This window comes from Rhopalosiphum padi, chromosome 2, assembly GCF_020882245.1.
Source record: "Rhopalosiphum padi isolate XX-2018 chromosome 2, ASM2088224v1, whole genome shotgun sequence".
In the NCBI taxonomy this organism is placed as follows: Eukaryota; Metazoa; Arthropoda; class Insecta; order Hemiptera; family Aphididae; genus Rhopalosiphum; species Rhopalosiphum padi.
This window is the reverse complement of record NC_083598.1, coordinates 90,230,794-90,250,972: the sequence shown is the minus strand read 5'-3', so window position 1 is coordinate 90,250,972 and position 20,179 is coordinate 90,230,794. Positions and strand designations below refer to the sequence as shown.

The 20,179-nt window shown below is 25.1% G+C and overlaps 1 protein-coding gene across 2 annotated transcripts; it reads left to right on the top strand.

Moving 5' to 3' along the window:
* The first annotated feature begins 1,438 nt into the window (after nt 1-1,438).
* On the top strand, nt 1,439-19,745 carry LOC132921405 (putative inorganic phosphate cotransporter). 2 transcript variants are annotated; one of them, XM_060984424.1, is made up of 7 exons: nt 1,439-1,606; nt 17,456-17,595; nt 17,680-17,910; nt 18,400-18,708; nt 18,766-18,915; nt 18,980-19,354; nt 19,415-19,745. In XM_060984424.1, exons 1-7 carry the CDS (start codon nt 1,573-1,575, stop codon nt 19,571-19,573), a joined length of 1,398 nt encoding a protein of 465 aa, XP_060840407.1. In that variant the 5' UTR covers nt 1,439-1,572; the 3' UTR covers nt 19,574-19,745. The 2 variants fall into 2 exon arrangements, with proteins under 2 accessions (XP_060840407.1, XP_060840406.1); XM_060984423.1 differs by lacking the exon at nt 1,439-1,606 and adding an exon at nt 12,235-12,379.
* Nucleotides 19,746-20,179: the final 434 nt, after the last annotated feature.

Below are 20,179 nucleotides of genomic sequence, written 5' to 3'. Positions count from 1 at the left end.
TATGGTTAATTATTTTAATTAATGTTACTCTGATAGTCTAATGTTGCGTTATCGAAAAGGCTAGTACTGCTGTCTGCTATAGTAGCTGGTTACGTATAAATTGCGATGACCTTATCAGAGAAAAATATTATTGACTTTAACGGATTGATATTTCATGTTTACGTATTTTTGGTTTCTCTAAAGTTTAAATTAAAAACCAGTATTTTTAGTTTTCACTTAAAATTAAACTAGGTTTTGATTTTTAGAAAGCCCATATTTATTTATTCAATACGTGAGCTAATAATGGTATTTATCGACTATATTGTATAATTGTTTTACTTAAATATAAAATATTATGATTCAATTGTTTCAAATATTTCAATTAAAAGCAGTGGTTACCAACTTCTTATGAACGTGAACCTAAAATTTTAAATTTAATTTTTCCCGAAAATAACGAAAATAATAAATAGTAAACATAATCTCAGTTATTAACACTAAATTATTATAATATAAAATAATAAAAATAGAAATAACATGTACGAAAACACTAATTACCTACATATCTATTCATAACGATCTCCTTTCTCAATTTTTTTTTTGGATGTTCAAAAAAAACATGCTTGAATAATAGGTGAATAATATAGTATACACTTTCAACAATTTTAACACACTATAAACACCTTTGTGACTCAAATAATTTGGGCTGCGGCTTGAGGTTGGAAACCGCTAAATTAAAGAAATAAAATGCTATTGTCTGTTGGTATATAAAAATATTTACAAAAGGTAGTTTTGGGCTATACTAATGACAAAAATGCGAAATTTATATTCTCTATCCGAAGTAAAAATAAAACTAGATTTTTTTTACAAACCTTGAGTATTATTTTGCTTGATTTTGCCGTTTTTTAGTTTTATCCATCTCAAGAACAAAAATGTGCAAATAAACTGACAACATTAAAATACTATATAAATATATATGTGATATATTATACACATTCACGGTATAGATATAATGCGTTTTTACGAAGTAGTGCACGATCACGTCTGAATGCAATTAAAAGTATACTAGTAAGTTGTTAATGCGTGTTAATCATTTTATAGTGCATTAATACAACGTTGATATTCTTTTATATACACAATCCATAAAAAGGAAAGATTAAAAATATAATTTGATTATGGACTTTTATCATTGTTGTTATTAAAACCTACATTATATTATAGTATTGTACTTAAAATAAAATATAATCTTTTAATAACAAATATTATGCTCCTCTTAAATGGTTCTGTTAATATAATATGTTTATAATATTAAAATTATATGTATAAACTATATAATTACACGCGGAACATTAATTTTAAATGCGTTTCATAATTGACGGTGTAATGAGTTCAATAATATGGAGGTGGAAATCGAATAGATGACATTCATATTGCTTATTGGGGATTTATCGAAGAAATTATTGTTAGTTTGTATTTGTCTACAGTTGGCCGTGTACGCGTTGTTTTTATAAATATAATGTTTTTTTTTCGAAATCGATTTATTAATTGTTCTATTATTGAAGTGTATAAGAAAATATAATCCATAGTCATAAAATAATGGAGAACGATATAAAAGAAGAGGAGAAAAAGGGTAAAACTATGAATTAACAATAATTAAACGCATTTTATTACGCATTATATAGTTTAGGTACCTAATACAACTGCATATCCCAAACAGGGTTATTACATAAATTAATATATAATTATTACTTTAATAAATTAAAACATTCGTAAACTTAAATATTAAAATATTTTAACAAAATTACAGAAAAAATAAATAATTAATCATAAAACGTATATTAATGTATTATTCGTTTTAAAAAATTAATAATTAATTTTTCCTGACTTTTACACTAAAAACGTTTCAATTTAGCATAGATAGACTTTTATCGATTGAAAATAAAACAAAAACAAAATTAATAGTTACAGTCATCAAAACAAATTTTTATATAATCAATTTTCATTAATTTTATTTTATAAAAAATCCGACTAAAAACTTATTTTTATAAAATAATAGGTGTATAGTTTTTATTTAAGTTTTGAATTTTGAGTGGATATACTCGTATATTTTTATTTTTTGTGTTTTATGTCACACTTTGAAGTAGAAAAAATACTTCAACTTTTATCATTGAGATTGTAGGTTACTGGTAGAAAATCTAAGGTTTAAAAGAGAATTCTCAATACTTTTATATTAATGTTTTAAAAAAAATAAGGAATATTTATACACAATATCAGTCATTTTGGTTTATTATACTTTACACAAAACGTATTTTTAAATTTCAGTTACTAGCTCATAAGAACTTTTGTATTTCTATTTAAACTTTAGATGATTTACTTATTGTTTAGTTTTCTTGGTGATTTTGTAAAGTAATTTTTACTTTTGATCCTCTAAGGAACCAACAATAAGATTCAAAAAAATAAAACTAAAAACTACCCCCAAAGTTACAGCAGATTGAAACAGTTTTAAATTTTTCCTGTTCCAAAAGGTGATGACAGTCGTGAAAATATTTAATTAAAACACATAAGTGTATAATCCATATATTTATCAGTCCATTCAAAATCTAACACAAGAAATTTTCTTCATTAATGTTTCAAGTTTCTATGTACCCATGATAAATATTTTTTAAATAATAACAAAAATCAGAGAGATCATTTTACGTTTAAATATTCGATGTGGCATATAATGCTAATCTTTTTTATAATTTCCATAAAAAACTTATATCTCTTCTGTAATATTTTTCCAAGCCTGATTAGTTAATAAAATTAAAATGTACCTAATACCTATACATTTTTAACTTCAAAATAATTTACATATTTTTTGTGGTCTTGACAATTTTCGTAAAAATTTGAACTTAAACAATATTCAAAAATTTAACTATATTTTGATATTTTTAATTTTGGTAAGAATAACATATTAACCTTGCATTACATACAATTACAATTACAATTACAAACTATTATTATGTTATATAAACATAAAATGAAAAGAAAAGAAATTTTAAATGTCTATAAAAAGCTCAAATAAAGAGCCAAAATATTTTGAAAATAATATTAATAATTATGTATCGATTTTTATTGTCATTTACTGATTAGTTATAATAAAAAAAAGTTTTACATTTGACCTCCAAAATACCATAAAGTTTTTGAATTCAAACTATATTCTCAAAGTTGAAATATGAAATTTTTACAATATCTAATAATATTAGACTAATATTATGTAGTACTTTAGTTCTCTGCTAATAATAGGTGTTAATGATAAATGAATGTACTTGATCATTGAGTATAACTAATATAAGTCAGTAAGTCATTTATACTGTAATAAATCCAATAAATTTGAATTTAATGAAAAAAAATTGCAAATGAAAAACGATTTTGAGCAAAATGTCTTTGCTTATTATTAAGTACATTTTATAATATATTAATATTGTTATTATATTAATTTATTTTACTAATATTTAATATATTGGTTAAATTATTTTTTATTTGAAAACATCGCATTTATTCATCATTAGTAAATTATTACAACAGTATATATTTTTATATAATATTATAATATTTTATTATTTACTATAACTTTTGAGTCAATAACACTCTACAATAGAATATTCTGAATAGGTTTATAGTATAAATAGACATTTTTAGATTATTAAGTTTTAATATATGAACTAGCTATGTACAATGAACCTTAAATTCAGCCTTGACTACAAAAATTGAACATTTTATTAATTTACAAATACAAAATATTTTACGAAATGTCGTGATTTTAAAATGTTAACATCAAATGCGCTTATAAAAAATTATCTATGTATCTTTAATATTTATAATATCTATAATTTATCTGTATAATATAATTAAATAGCTTAAATAACAGCTTATGACGAAATTAAATTTTAAAGCTTTTTGACCATGCAAAAATATTTTTATCAACATTTATAAAAAAAAACTAAATTGCTTCAATTTTGAATATTTTCGAGGGTATAAAATTATAATTTAAGAAGCAGTGGAGTGTTTCAAGTTTTTACGATTAATTTATATGTAATTATCAAATGTCTTTAAAATTTAAACTTATATAGCTCATAAAAAAATGTGTGGCTTTATACCAAACTTTTATTTTAAATTTTATTAAAATAAACTTATGAGGAACTTTTTATAAATGACTTTTTTCTGTGCATATTTTTTTTTTATAGACATTTATAGAAATAACATAAAAAAAATATCGACAATTTCAAATATATATAAATATAATTAAAAGAGTCTAGATAATTAGAATTATATCATGTACATAATATATATTATAAACTTTAGTGAAAATTTCAAGATTTCTATACAGTTATTTGTTTTTCAACCATAACACAATAAAACAATCGATTATGATAAAAACTGCAGATTTTGTGTATAAAAATGTTTATAATATGTTCTTAATTTTTTCCCTATTATTAATAAAAGTTATAATACTATTAATTTTCTCTTGTTTGATCTTCGGTTAAAACGTATAACGCATATACATATATATATATATATATATATATATATACATACTTAAAAAAAATAATTGTAAAATCTATACAATCATCATCGCTCACCAGAATCTAAAACATTACGCATTAGAGAAGCAAGGATCTATGAAGCGATCACTCGTAAAGTCGTAAATATGTCTTTTTTTTATTTCCTATTTACACAACGGTTTATAAATATTAAACAGACTTTTTATCCCGTAATAATTTTACGTAAACCAAGAATTCAGTACTTACCTATAAGCTAGAACTGTAATAGGTACTTATATAAATAATATACCTATATAGGTATGCATAATTTATACTTGTCTGTCGCAGTGTCGCCTTACTGCATGCGGACTGTATATACATATATACCTATATATTATTATTTACCTATATTGTATTATAATTATTAAAGGTAATAATGGGAGTAGGCGACCTCACTTATTATAATTTATATTATTATTAGATTTTGAGCGGAGCGATGAATGTATATTTGTTAGTTGTTACAGTTATTACTCACTTATTATTAGTTTATTACTTTATAAGTAATTATTATCTTATGATATAGGTATAAGTAAGTAAAAGCTATAAAATATATACTATATAGACATGCACACTATACCCCGATACTATAATATGCTTATATATAATTAATTAATAAGTAGATAGTGTTACGTTAATAAATCACTCCAATTAGTTTAATTCAACGATTTTATGGTAAAATCATGACACATTGTCAGATTATAAGTTATAACTTTCAATATTACGAATTTAATTAAAATATGAAAACATGTAGCATTTACAAACAAAAATAATGTTATATCAGGTGAAACTAGTTTGTATAGTAATTGCATTAAAAAAATAAAATGATAATTACTATTCGATCCTGTGTACTAGGTAATTAATATTAATTTATAGTAGCATGTTGGTACAACCGTATTATTGGTATACTGACCAACAGTTTATGACCTTTATGTTCATATCATAATTCATACTTCATAGACAATCAAATACTAAATAGGTAGGTATATAATATAAATATATAATATATAGGTACATGTCAGACATACGCTGAGAAGCATGCGGTATGTCATGAATTTTTATCTGAACCCTGTAATACCCATAATATATTAAACCCAAATATTGTCTTTAAAAAGATGTTTTACTTAAATAAATTGATAAACATCAAACCATGATTTATTTATTATAGTCCACAATTTAATAAAATCTCAAATTAGAGGTCATTCAATCAAATATAGGTCGGTACATACATGGCTAAATATATTTATAGTCATGGGTACACGTTATTCCTAAGTCATATCAATACAGACATACAGTGTTTGTATATTCTACGTGGATTGTTTATTTATTAATATATTGTAATAAATCATTAGATTTTGAAAGGTTACTTCGTGATTACTCAAGTCCTCTTCGATAAATTCGTTTTTATATGAACGAATAAATAAGAAATCATACCGTAGACTAAAATCTATTTTCCATATTAAAATTAATTTACGTTTATACAGGGATTTTACTGCAGATTGTAGACATGAAAACTACTCAATCAATAATAGTCACCAATTTCGTATACATATATTCCTTGAGATTCCGGGTGTTTTGGGTTCGTTTTTCAACCACAATAATAATATAGATTGCTATAAACTATAAAGTAACTCAAATGGATTTAGTATTATTGGCTCTTAAAAAATCGAATATTTTTATTTATATATAGGGTTACCATTGATTAAAAAAAAGAAAAAACTAAAAAAATTGGTACTATATAGTCTGACTAGTCTGAGGTTATACTAAAACCGAGATACACCGATATAGCACCGTATTTTATATTTCAACATTTGTTCATTTATTCTCCGGGGGAAGTCGGGTTTTACGTCCAGCTTTGGGTGGAACAGTCCCACTTTCAAGTTATGTGCTCCACTGACCCAAAAGAACACAACAACAATGTCTTGTTTTGAAAAAATGGCGATCTGCATTGCATTCTATCAAAAAAGAGCACGTATTAATTATTTTAATTATATCGTAACAGAAAATCACTAGTATACGATTATACATTTACACATCATTTTTAATTATTAATTAACATTATTTCAGTTATTTACAACAATTTGCTTAACACGTTAGTTGTTTAGCTGGTATACGATTAAATAAAATGCACATAGATTATCTGGTTCTCGCAGACTAAAATGTTTTAGAAGCATGCATGAAAAAAGCTTTTCTGATCTTATATGCATTTACCACTTATTAATTATTATGCTCAAATTTCGAAAACATTTTACAAATAAGTTACAATATATTGGCTTTAATCTAGTCGACTAGAAAAAGTTGGAGGGGTCAACATCACGCACGTCATTTACTCATTTTATTGGTTAGTGTTAAACTGTATATCTATAGATCACAGCACAGATATAGATAATAAACTAGATTGCTCTCTATGATAAAATTGATAACAAAGTTGAGTAAGAAGCTAATCTGGTCGCTATTTTTAAAAGAAGTAAGAATAATATGTTAAATATTATATATTACAACTTATTTCATAAGTTTAAATTTGAAATACTTTAAGAATTCATAATGATAGTTTTATGCTGTGCATTTGGTTACTCTAATAGAAGTGGACGAGATAATATACAATTTTTTTCCTAAGTATTCAGTTGTTTGGTTGAATATAGTTATAGAGCATAGGCCATATAAGTTATAATGTACAATTATGAATAACATAATATATAATTTCAGGGCTTGATTTAGGGGAAGGAAACAAGGGCTACAGCCTCGGGGTCTCTACAAGATAGAGGCTCCCACAGGCAATAATCCACAATAAAATTGTCTAATGATACCAAATAATATACAAGATTATGAAATGACGAAATATTTTATAACCGATTTGAAAATTAAATAAAATATATATTTTCATCCCATACTAGATTATAGTCATTAGCATTTCGATATAATGTTATATAATATTATTTGAACTTTCAGTAAACGGTGAACTACCAAATTCTTAGAATTATTTTATCGTTTTATGCTGTTAGGCCACCTATATTAAAATAATTGTTCTAAAAATTATTAAACTTATTTAAAAAACCATAAGGACTATGGAGCCTCTATTCTATTGTTTTCCCAGGGAAATCCAGGCCCTGTGTAATTTAATAATTATAAATTTCCCCAGTGCTCTGAATGAACAAAAAAAACAGTGGATAGTTGCTATTTGCGGATAATTTTATCCTCTCAAAGTAACTAGGATTTTTAGTGCCCATTTCACTAAAAAATCTATCTTCAAATATTAATTTTTCAAATTAAACTATTATATTTTTACCTGGTTCTTAACTTATATTATGTATTATTTTATAATTTTTTTTTTTTTTATTTATATGAATTAAATTAATTAAAAGGCATTAATTAAATTTCTATACTATCAGCTGCGTCCTTTTTAAAAATGGCAGTCACTGCCTACAAATGTATCTACATATTTAATTACATTACCGATAAAAACAGGTATTAATCTATTTTATTATCTATATGTGTGGTCCATAGATCATAGCTTATAAAGAATATGATATAGGTACCTATTTATCAGACTATCACGTTCGTGGTGAGAATTGTGCAATGTTATATCTGTCTGTTTTCACTTTTCCAGTGTTCTGTATACCACTAGACATTACCATACAATATTAGGTTTTAATTATAGTAAATATAAATTATAATAAGCAAAGACCCTAAGTCCTTTACTTATTCACTACAATGTGTATATTACAAATTAGATACCTATTTGCATATAGCCATAGTGAAGCCGGAGTAAATTTTTACTGGTGTAGCAAAGAATACATTTAGTACCTATCAGTCTATCACTCACCACAACTTAACACAAGTAACTGAAGTAACATTAGGTACATTAACGAATGTAAATATTATAAAATGTATATAAAATTAACTAAGGTTACAATAAAGGGTCTGAAATTAAGATAATAATAAATACAAGTAGTAATATTTAATACATATCTAATACCTAAATATTATATCTTAGCATGTTGATGTTTATATTATGGAGCATTCATTATACATGCATATTGTAAAGGTTCTACTAGGATATCTACTTAGGATACCTACTGGATACTAATTATATACGAATATGTATAATATAATTATATAAAATATATGAACATTATTGTATAAGTACCTATTGCCTACCCCAATACCACTACTGTAAACCGTTTTGTGCCAAGGCCATAACTCATAAGCATGTTTATGAAGAAATTAAAATATTTTTTAATTATTATTAATTATATCCGTAAAGTTATTTAATTGTTTTTAAAGGTTTTTACTTGTTAAATAGTAGCTAGGATAAGAAGGTGACAGTTTTAATATAGAATAAATTATAATTTTGTTGTTTTTCTAAAGCGTTAATTTTGTTTTCTATTAATATTTTATTTTTATAGGTACCTACTTTTAAACCTAATGTTAAACATATTATGCGAGATATTTTCGGCATACATATCAGTATATCACATTTCTGGATATAACTTATTGTTTTTAATTATTAATACCTAATTAGATAGATTACGAGTGTTACGTCAAACAAAAATAACAATATTTTAAATTTTATAGGTAAGACAGGAATAGGTACCATTATAGGTATTTGTAAAAAATTTAAAAATAATAGGTTTATAAATACTATATCATGATAATATATTAATGTATTAACTATTTGTCTGTGTCCTTATTAATTATATCATAAATAATTACTAATAAAATAATAATTTTTTTCAATAATAAAATGTATAATATAACTATACTTTAGCATTTCAACTAAGGTAACCTCAAACTACTACCTATATAAGTACAATAATTTAAAATTTTTTGAATTATTTAGAAAAAAAATAGTAGGTATTGAAGTGGGTACATTTATACTACTATAATATTATAGACCTACTAACTGTCTCCGTGCACTTCGTCGCCCGTATACAAAATGCACCCGTGTTAAGTTTGGTTGCCTAACAATGCTAATATTTAGCGTAAGGATAAAAACTATTTTGGTTTTCTGATTTGGTATATAGATTATAGATGATATTTCTGACAATCAATTTTACATAACTGTCCCGCTAGAATTGCATTTTTTCAATCGACTAACCGATTATGAATCATTCGTTAAAAATATTAAATAATCTATTACAGTATTACCTATTCGAAATATTCGAATAATCGATTAAATAATCGCACAGCCCTAAACATAATAAAGAGGTCATTAACCGAGATAAACAACTATCCTATCTCATGATGAAGATAAAATTACACACATTGACCATAATTTCATCAAAATCGGTTGAGTAGTTTCGGAATGCATCGAGAACATTATAGGTACTCGTCAAACACCAAATTTTTAAATATATTAGTTAGGTATTTTCGTATTAGTAGGTATCTATTTTTATTTAATATTACTTAGATTTAATGTGACAAACAATGCAATTGGAGTTATAAATAATAATAAAAAAATAATATTATTAATATATCACTTTAATTTATGAACTATCAATACATAACTTATAGGTATACAATTTACAATTTGCCTAATAAATAACCCCAGAAAAAATAACCCTGGAAATTAAGTCCCTAAAAAACCCCCCAAAAATAACCCCGCGAAAATATAATTAAAAAAAATAACCCTATATGAGATTTTTTAAGATTTTAAATGATAATAATTGTATAATATTCAAAACTAAAATGTATATTATAATTAATACGTGTATGAGAATATCTTATAAAATATGTATTTTAATTTTAAGTGAATTATGAGCATTTTCAAATATTTAATATTTTTTCATACTCATAACTCACCTAAAAATTAAAATATCGTAAAATACCAACGAGAGAACACAGATAATATAAGTCAATTCACTCTAATATCAAAACTAAAAGTACGCTATATTGCGAGTGCGACGTCCTCTTAAGATATGGTATACCTTAATATTTATAAGTCCTATATTTATATTAATATTGTTAAAATATAATTTATAATTTCGAACTGGTTTTTTTTCCTTCTAACATGACTTTTCATTATCAGTAATATTTTATCTTCTACTGCAACTTTGGCAAATGAGCTTATATTCTACTAACGAAATTATACAAAGACAACATATAGGTCATAGTTATTAGTTATAAACAAATAAAACTAACCTATTTTTTCTCATCAAATTAAATTGTATTTAAGTATGTACCTATACTTTTTTATATAATTTTACATCATTATATGTACATATGTACTTTTTTTTATTATTATATTATTATATTATTATATTATTACATTATTATCATTAAAAATTAAAATATAATAGCACTACAATTAAATTTATCATAGTGCATTTTTTTCCTACAAAACATTTACACTATGAATTTAAAAATTGTACCCCTCTGAAAAACGGACTAAATTTCGGTGACCGAGAGTGATTCAGAGGTTTCACTATTTATCTTTCTATAAAAATATAAAACTAATTAACGTACAATCAATCAGCAATCCTTGAATGCTTCTGGAAAAAAACAATCAATATAATGGTCAACAACCATATTATTAGAGCTAGGTATATGACAAAAATTAGAGAAAAGAAGTTTTTCGATGATGAGAAGAATCTAAACATTCATTGCACCTCTCAGAATCTAAAAGAAAACAAAGTTGATAACCGTTCTGTTCAAAAGCGCTATTTTTCCTTCGACAAATATGTCATAGGTAAATATATAACTTGAAAATTGTTTGTTAGTACTTACCTAATTAGTAATTGTGTGAAGAAGCTTTTAAAAAAATATGTCATAGGCATTTCAAAAAATATCGATGCCTTTGTCTTTGCAGTTAATTGTCGAGTATATATCATTATAAGAATTCATTGCACCTAATACAAGTGTTAAATTTGAATCAAATGATAAATCATTGAATATGAATATATGATAAACGTTTTTGAGCAAAGACCGTCTATATTGCTATTATAATAATTAGTAATACAGTAAAATCAATTAATTTTTGTCGAAAATATTGCGTTTATATTATTATTATGAACTTATGAGTTAATTCTGACTACTTACTGACGATACCTACTGTATAGATCGGTTTGTATAAGTTCGTAGTACACTAGTACCTACCTATGAATGTAAGCAATAGCATTCAACTGTTTAGGCGTTTTATTAAATGCTTATTTAAAGTCAGGCAAATTATAAAAATGAAATGGTTTTTTATTATTGTAAAGTTTAAACTATCTATACTTTCCTATTAATTATTTATTATTATTCTGATTTTAATATAAATATGTTTATAATTAAAAATTTAAAAACACATAACTTAACAGTATAAAAATATTACATCATTTACATCCATAAGTTTTTACCTTTTTAAAGTAAAGTGCCTTATTTTACAAGAACCTTATCTTTATTCAACACTATATGGACAAATTACAATCTTATCAATAAATTGAATTTGTTACACTTGTATATGTAATGACATTAGCTTAGGTACTAGGTATAAAAAAAAAGATATAACATATGGTTGAATTGTACAATAATAATATAAAACAATTGTTATAATGATTATATTATTCTAGTGCGTGTATAGCCGTATAGGTACATGTATAGATATTGTGGCGCCAATCAATGAATATAATATTTTTCTATATACCTATTTAGTTTAAATATTTATTATTTTTATTTAAATGTTATTATTCTTATCAATTTATTATATAATATAATGTCATACAATAAATTGTTTTATGAAAAATTAAGATTAATTTATAACAACCAAGATGAAAAAAAACCGTCGATTCGAGAAGATTACGACGACGCTTTAAACGAAATCAATAATGCTAAATTGAATCTAGGTAAAACTAAATTTAAAACCAATATTATTTATGTCTTAAATATAATCTAATAATATTAGGAAATGTTAAACATATTATTTTAAAACCAAAAACTAAAATTAAAAATATTTTTTGTGTTGTACCTTATGAAAATTATTTTGAAATAATCGAAGTCATAAAGCAATTGGTGGAAGGAATATCTAAAATTTAGGAACAGTATTTTTCGAATTGCAATCCAATTATGAATTATTCTTTGTAGAACTTCAACTTGTAGGAAATTTAAAAAAAAATTAGCACCTCACAAAGGCGTTGTTGTAAAACCAATAATATTGACAGATTTTAATTCAAACCCTGATAGAACTGTTAAATGGGTCATAAACTATTAGAGTCATGCAACCAAACATTTATATCTTCAACCACTTACTTAAAGGCTAGCCATTGAAGTTGCACACGAACTTTTAAAAAAATTTTTGAGCAAGGAACTTTTTAAGTATTTCCTTCGGATAATGGTAGTGAATCTACATCAAAAATAATTAAATAATTAGAAAATTTGTGGGGACGTGGGGTTGAAGCCATAATGTAAAATAGTACCGTCATATAGATTATAGGCCACCACGGTACTGAGCCTTAGGGATCTGTAGAACGATTAAATCAATATGTAAAAAACATGTTTGAACTTAAGCCGTACACAATAAAAGTATTTAGTAGTCAATGGGAGTTTATTTTGTACTAAGTAAAAAAATATTTTAAATCATCGAATTTTAAGTCATTCACTATATTATCGAGCATTATTTTAGCATGGAACCAAAAGTAGGTCATATAGTTCTATAAACTTATTTGCCAAAAATGTTATCAAATGAAGATGACTTAGAAAATTTTTTAACGATATACCTGCAAAGAAGAAAAATATATTCCATTATGAATAATGTCTGCTGTTTGTGAAAAATCAGATGGTGAACTCCGATAAGTCTGATGTACCATCATGTGTAAAAGAAATATTCATTCTAATAATTACAGTTATTCTATAGGTACACTAACATTTATTCACAGCGGAAAAACTAACAGAAAATAGTGAAAAACTTTAAAAAAAATTAGAGGTTGGTGATTAAATACATAAAAATTAAATATTTAAATACAATAAATAGTAGGATTGCTACACCCGCATGTTGTCTCGATCTTACAAACAACAAACGTGGGAGGGCCGTGTTTGCGCCTAATAGGCGCCTGCCGCCCATATGCAAAAACCTCGATTGCGCTTTATAAAATTAAATACAAACGTATAGTACCGTCAGTACCTATTGCAAATTTGTTTTCAGTAGATTTCATCAATCTTATGTTGTTATTTTTAATTATAAATAAAATTGACCTATAATCAAACTTAAAGTTATAAGAACATTATCTGTTATTTCTAGTTGATTTTTTTATTTTAAAGCGAATTATGAGCATTTTATATTTTAGTATTATACATATCTACTCATGACTTATGAGTCATGAGCGAAACACAAACGAAGAAGTACTTAGAATTGTGGGAGAAAAATGTACACTCATAGATGCAAATATGCGATAAGAGCAAGATGTTAGAAAATAATTAGACATATCTTGGGACACCCAGAAGAACTGCTTAATATAATATTAGTGTATGATAAACGTAAAGAAAACTATAGGACGTTTACGAAATTCTTGTATTGGACAAATTAAATATGATACAGAACACAGAAATTATAAGGAATAGGAATTTAAAGAAAAGGCGAGCAATATCGGTCAGAATGGGGATTTGGAGTTATAAACCAACCAACCTGTAGGTTAAAAAAAAATGCTCATAACTTGCTTAAAAATCAAGATATTGTTAAAAACAGAACATATTAAGCATACATTTTCTATGTTGTACCTTGACCAAGACAATAGCATAGGTACTCTTAAATATTCCAAAAGTAGACTGAGAACCTCTTGAAAATAAAAATATAAATTGGTTGATGATACATTTGGAACGTCGTTTACTAAATTGACACAATAGTTAGTATAATAAAAATTGACTATTTACCTAGGCATTTAGTAAAATATATGATTTGATTATATTATAAACACGTCATCATTTTAAAATCAATACATTCATTAATCCGCTCAGAATCTATAAGACTACTATAGTTATGGTCTGGAGCCAATATTCAGGTAATATTAAAATAATTAATAATAATGAATCAAAAAACACAAAAATAATAAATAATAAATAACAAGTACAAAACTTATTAAACATATGGTTTAATTATTTCAACAAAATTTAAATATAATGAATAGATTTATTAATTTTAATTACTTTAAAATAACTAGAAGATGGCTCTCAGGCCCAAAATGAACATTTTTTTACCTATTAAATTATTTATTTATATGTGTTATTTTTCTAAAATTAAATACTGCCTATATAGATAAGGTACATTAATATTTACCTTTAATATCGTAGTATTATTCTAGGACAGTAGTGTACCTATAATCTATATAACAATTTTGCAGTGTTGTAAAGTAGGTATTTGAGTAAAATTATTCATCAGATCCCGTTGAAAGATTATTTTTCTATGCAACTATAATTAATTCACCGAAATATAACTGTCAGATGATATGTTTGGAGAAGGGGTTATTTTAATATCTAACATCAAAATTTAGTAACTAGTAGGTATAATGTTATTTGTTGATGTTTAAATTATAATTAAAAATTTTGTTATTATTTATTTTTATTGTACCTACTTATGGGGTATGGTTATTATGAAATGATTATTACAAATTAATATTATTATTAATTATTATGGTAAATAAAAAAATATATAAATATATAATTTAGTATTCTCTTCTATAACTAGATCATACAGGATGATTCTTTTATCATTAAAAACTCATATTTTCATTAATTGATTTTTTTTTCAAAATATTTTGTTTCATGCTTGCTTTTTTTTACCCGTTTATTTAATAGTTAAACCACTATCAACTTTTGATTTTTAAAATGTACTAAATTAATAAAGCTATTTTTGGTATGAATTTTCAAGTTCAAATTATTATTTTTCGTTAATTTTTTAGCGTGATATAGCTTTTCAAAGTTGAGCGGTTTTTGGTTTTTATAATACTTCTTGTTTTATATAATCATATGTAATAAACTTGTTACCTATCTACTATCGGCTCAGTGATTAAGCTTGTACCTGTAAAACCAACGCCTCACAGCAGTAATAATCTGTAGGTCGAACACCTAAAAACCTCAAACCACCCAACTTTGAGCAGCTACCTATAACTCAAAAATGATTAAATGAAAAATAATTTATCAACGTTAAAATTCATAAAAAAAAATAGTTCTATTAGTTTGCGTAACTATTGGGGGGGGGGGGGGCAAAAAGGTCTTTAGCACCCCTTGTTTTTTAAACCTAACTATTATTATTTTAGTAAAATACCATCAATTAGTAACAGTCAACAGTTTTAGCACCCCACGCTACGAGGTCTAATTACACCTATGAGCTACTATTTTATGACATTTGAAATATAGGTTGTAATTTGAAAATCAAAAGTTGATAATGATTTTAATATTAAATATAAGGGTGAAAAAAATAAAAATGTTATATAATTTTAGGAAAGCATGAAACTAATTTTTTTTTTAAAAGTCAACATTTTGAAATAATGAGTTTTTAATGATAAAAGAATCACCCTATATGGTTTTGTATTTTTTTATATTAATTTATAATAATATTTTTGCAATTAAAATAAAATAAAATTTCCAATCGTGTAATTTAAATAAAAATTAAAATGCAATTCCAAATATATATTTTTTTAATAATTAAGTGTTTTAAATTAGGAAATTATCAATTAATGTTTAATAAAATAAAATAAATTACATTTATTAAAGTATAATTTTATTTGAATGATTAGTTTTGAAAATTATTCGATAGATTTTTATTCAAATAATAAATTATTCAGATAAAATTGAATTTAAATACATCTCTGTTCAATAATATACATTTTTATGAAGTTAACAAATAATAGAAAAATAAAAGTAAATTAATTTACAGGGACTTAACTATTATTAAGCATTAAATGTTTTAAATATAAACTCTAGAATAAACACATTATAATTAATTTGTTAATGTTATGTATTATTGCATAGGTATTTGAGTTGTTGCTTTTAACTATGAAATTAAAAGTTTAAAATTAATTTATGATCTAATTGTGAGTACATAAATAGATACCTAATAAAGAATAATTTTTTTTACTTAAATAAAATCACCAACAAACCCTTTATAGTATATATATATGAATAGTTAAAACTGATAAAAACACAAAATATTTTAAGTACAATGATATCACTTACCTGTTATCCAAAAATGTAGAATCCTATTAGTTTATGTTGTTTCTTCTTCATTAAATTATAAATCAACCTAGATACTTGAATAATATTGATTAGTCAGTAGACTAATTTTTCTGAATCATACATCTATTGACCATTCTATATTTAATTTCAATAATTTATTTAAGGTAAAAACCTATAGAGTAATTCAATATTAATTATTATACTTTTTAATAAGTCTCATCATATTATAGGAATTGTAATAATAACGTAAGGATCTATTATTGTTCAAAAAATTATGTATAGTAATCAATATAAATAAGTATTAGCTTCTAAATGTGGAAATGCATTAGTCTTACATAAAAAAATGAATTTATAAGTATGAATTACATTGAACAACTTAACTATTAATATACGCTAAATAATATTTTGTCGTTTTATACAAAGAATTTGCAAAAAAAAAATTGTAATTATAATGCATTACTATACTATTATACAATTAGTTTAGAATTAACACAGAAAAAATTTTCCGTGCTAGAGGTAAAAAATTAAACATTAACATACCTAATGTCTCCACTAATGAGAAAATATTAGTAACGCATGTCATATGGATACCTAGTAGGTATTATAAATATGTAATAACACTAATGCCTAACAAGTGTCAGGCAAATTTTAGTTTCCAAAATACACACTAGGTATTTAACATTATCGTCTGTCAGACAAAATGTATGATTTAAAATGCTTTAATATTAAGTGTTTAACATCAAAATGTTTTATAGAAAAATTTACTTGGGGCGAACGACACAAACAAACATTAATACTTTTTTTTGGCATGGTCATTTCATATGGATTGAGAGTTAATCTATCAGTAGGTATTGTAGCTATGACTGACAAATCAAGCGCCAACCCACATTTCATAGTAAGTATGACGTAGTATAATATGTGAGCAAACAAGCTCTTCATCTCATGATAAAAATATTTATATAAAATTAAAACTTCTCAGGAGCTGCCATGGAATGAATCATCAAAAAGCAAAGTATTAAGTTCATTTTTTTGGGGATATCTAATAACTCAAGTATATGCTGGACAAATGGCACAGAAGTATGGAGGCAAATATTTTTTGGCTGGTGCATTAGGAGTCAGTGGCATCTTGACAATATTCACTCCAGTATCAGCGATACATGGTGGTGTATTAGTTATGTGTGCGAACAGAATGGTTCAAGGAATGGCACAAGTGAGTTACAACAATTAGGGGAAATTTATAGTTATAAAATATAATATATTTATTTATAGTACTTATAGCTTCACTGTTTGTAAGTGTAATGGTAGAATAAATTTTTTTTTATAAAATATATTTACTATTTATATTAATATAATATACAACGAATAAAAACACTGACATTTACATTTACTATATAGGATGTGATTGAAGGGAATGTCCATTGAAACTACTTCAAGTAGGTAAAGTAGAAAGTAGAAAAGTAGAAAGGTTAAAATGTATATTATGCTGATAGCAAAATATTTCAAATAATGTATTTAATAAATTATTTTACGAACAAAAAAATAACGTTTCAAATTCCTTTTAAAAACTTGTTTAAACTGAAAATGTTCACTTACATAAATAAATATATACATAAATTAAAATTGTATTTTATATCTGCTGTAGCAAGAAGGTATAAAATTAAATATCTTCTGTATTAAATAACAAAAACATTTGTTTTAGGGTCTCATATTTCCATCAGTTAATGTTTTGTTGTCAAAATGGGCACCTACATCTGAAAAAGGACGTTTGATTTCATTTGTATTTAGTGGCACGCAATTTGGATCATTAGTTATGCTTCCTACCGCAGGTCTTTTAGCTAGTAGTTCAGGAGGTTGGCCAGCTATATTTTATGTAAGTGGTGCTCTGACATTAGTATGGGTACTTGTATGGTCTCTAATGGGAGCTAGCAGCCCATCAGAACATCAAACTATAAGCGAGGCAGAAAAAAAATTCATTATTAACTCATTGAGTAATACAACATCAAAAAAGGTAAATTAATGAAATTCTAATATGTAGTCAATTAGACATAATATGATACTTTTACAGCCTTTGCCAACTCCTTGGGGGAAGATATTTAAGTCAATTCCTATGTGGACACTTATAATTGCGCATCTATCACAAAACTTGGGCTTCTGGATTTTATTAACAAATATGCCAACCTATATTAATTATATACTTAAATTCAACATTAAATCGGTAAGATATTAATAGAATTAAAATTTTAAAATGTATACATTATTTATTATATATTATTACCTAGAATGGATTTTTATCTGCTATGCCATACTTGATTATGTGGATACTGATTATAGCATTTTCCTGGATTAGCGACTACATCAGGACACATAGTTTGATATCAAATACAAATCAAAGAAAAATGTGGAATAGCTTAGCTCATTGGGGAGGAGCTTTAGCATTAGTCTCACTTTATATATTTGACACATCAACTACAGGAGCAATAGTCTTATTGACTGTAGCTCTAGGTTTAAATAGTGGTGTTTTCACAGGTTTTTTGACTAACCATTTAGATTTGGCACCAAATTTTGCAGGCACACTATTAGGAATTACCAATAGTATAGCAAATCTTACATCAATACTGGGACCATTATTAGTAGGGTTCATTGTAACAGACAGTGTAAGATGCATAATTTTTCTTTTAAATCATTACAAAATGTAAAAGTATTTTTTGTTTTAGTCTAACAAAGATCAATGGGGATTGGTGTTTTTATGCTCAGCTGGCGTCTTCTTCATTGGAAACTTATTTTATGTTATATTTGGAACTGCTGATACTCAATCATGGAATGATGCATCAATAAACAATGAAATAAAAGCAGATAAGAATGAAGACCCATGAGTTACCACTTCAAAATATTTTATGGGAATTAAGTGTAAATTTGTTTTAAATTGTTTAAATATAAATAATGTACTCTAAATATTTTATTATCATTAATGATAAGATTTATTTATAAAATTTTAAAAATTGTGTATAAAATTAAATCAATAAAAACAAATTATACTTCTAATAATTGTAAAAATGTCTCCTTTATCAATCACCCAACCTAAAACACATCATAAGATTTGAATTTATATTTCAACAGTCACAGAAGTGTTAATCAGCGCCCAAAGTAGTGTGCAAAGCCATTATGATTTGTTGAGTCATTTATTACCGCAACCATTTTGGCTTATCCCAAAAATCGCATTTGACATGCAAAACTACACTAAAAACAATCTGTACGCAGATTTGTAACAAATATTATGTAACTTGTAATAATATAATGTGTCGCCTGTTGTGGTTAACAGGGGACTTGGTAATACAAGTCCAACAGGTCAGCTGTGAGGGATAGCCTCGCCTGGGGCTGTGTTTCAGGGGACCCAATTTAGGGTCCAACAGCTTCACTGTGACCACAACAACCAACCTCAATTAGCGAATGTAGTATATTTGGACGGCAGGACTTGATAG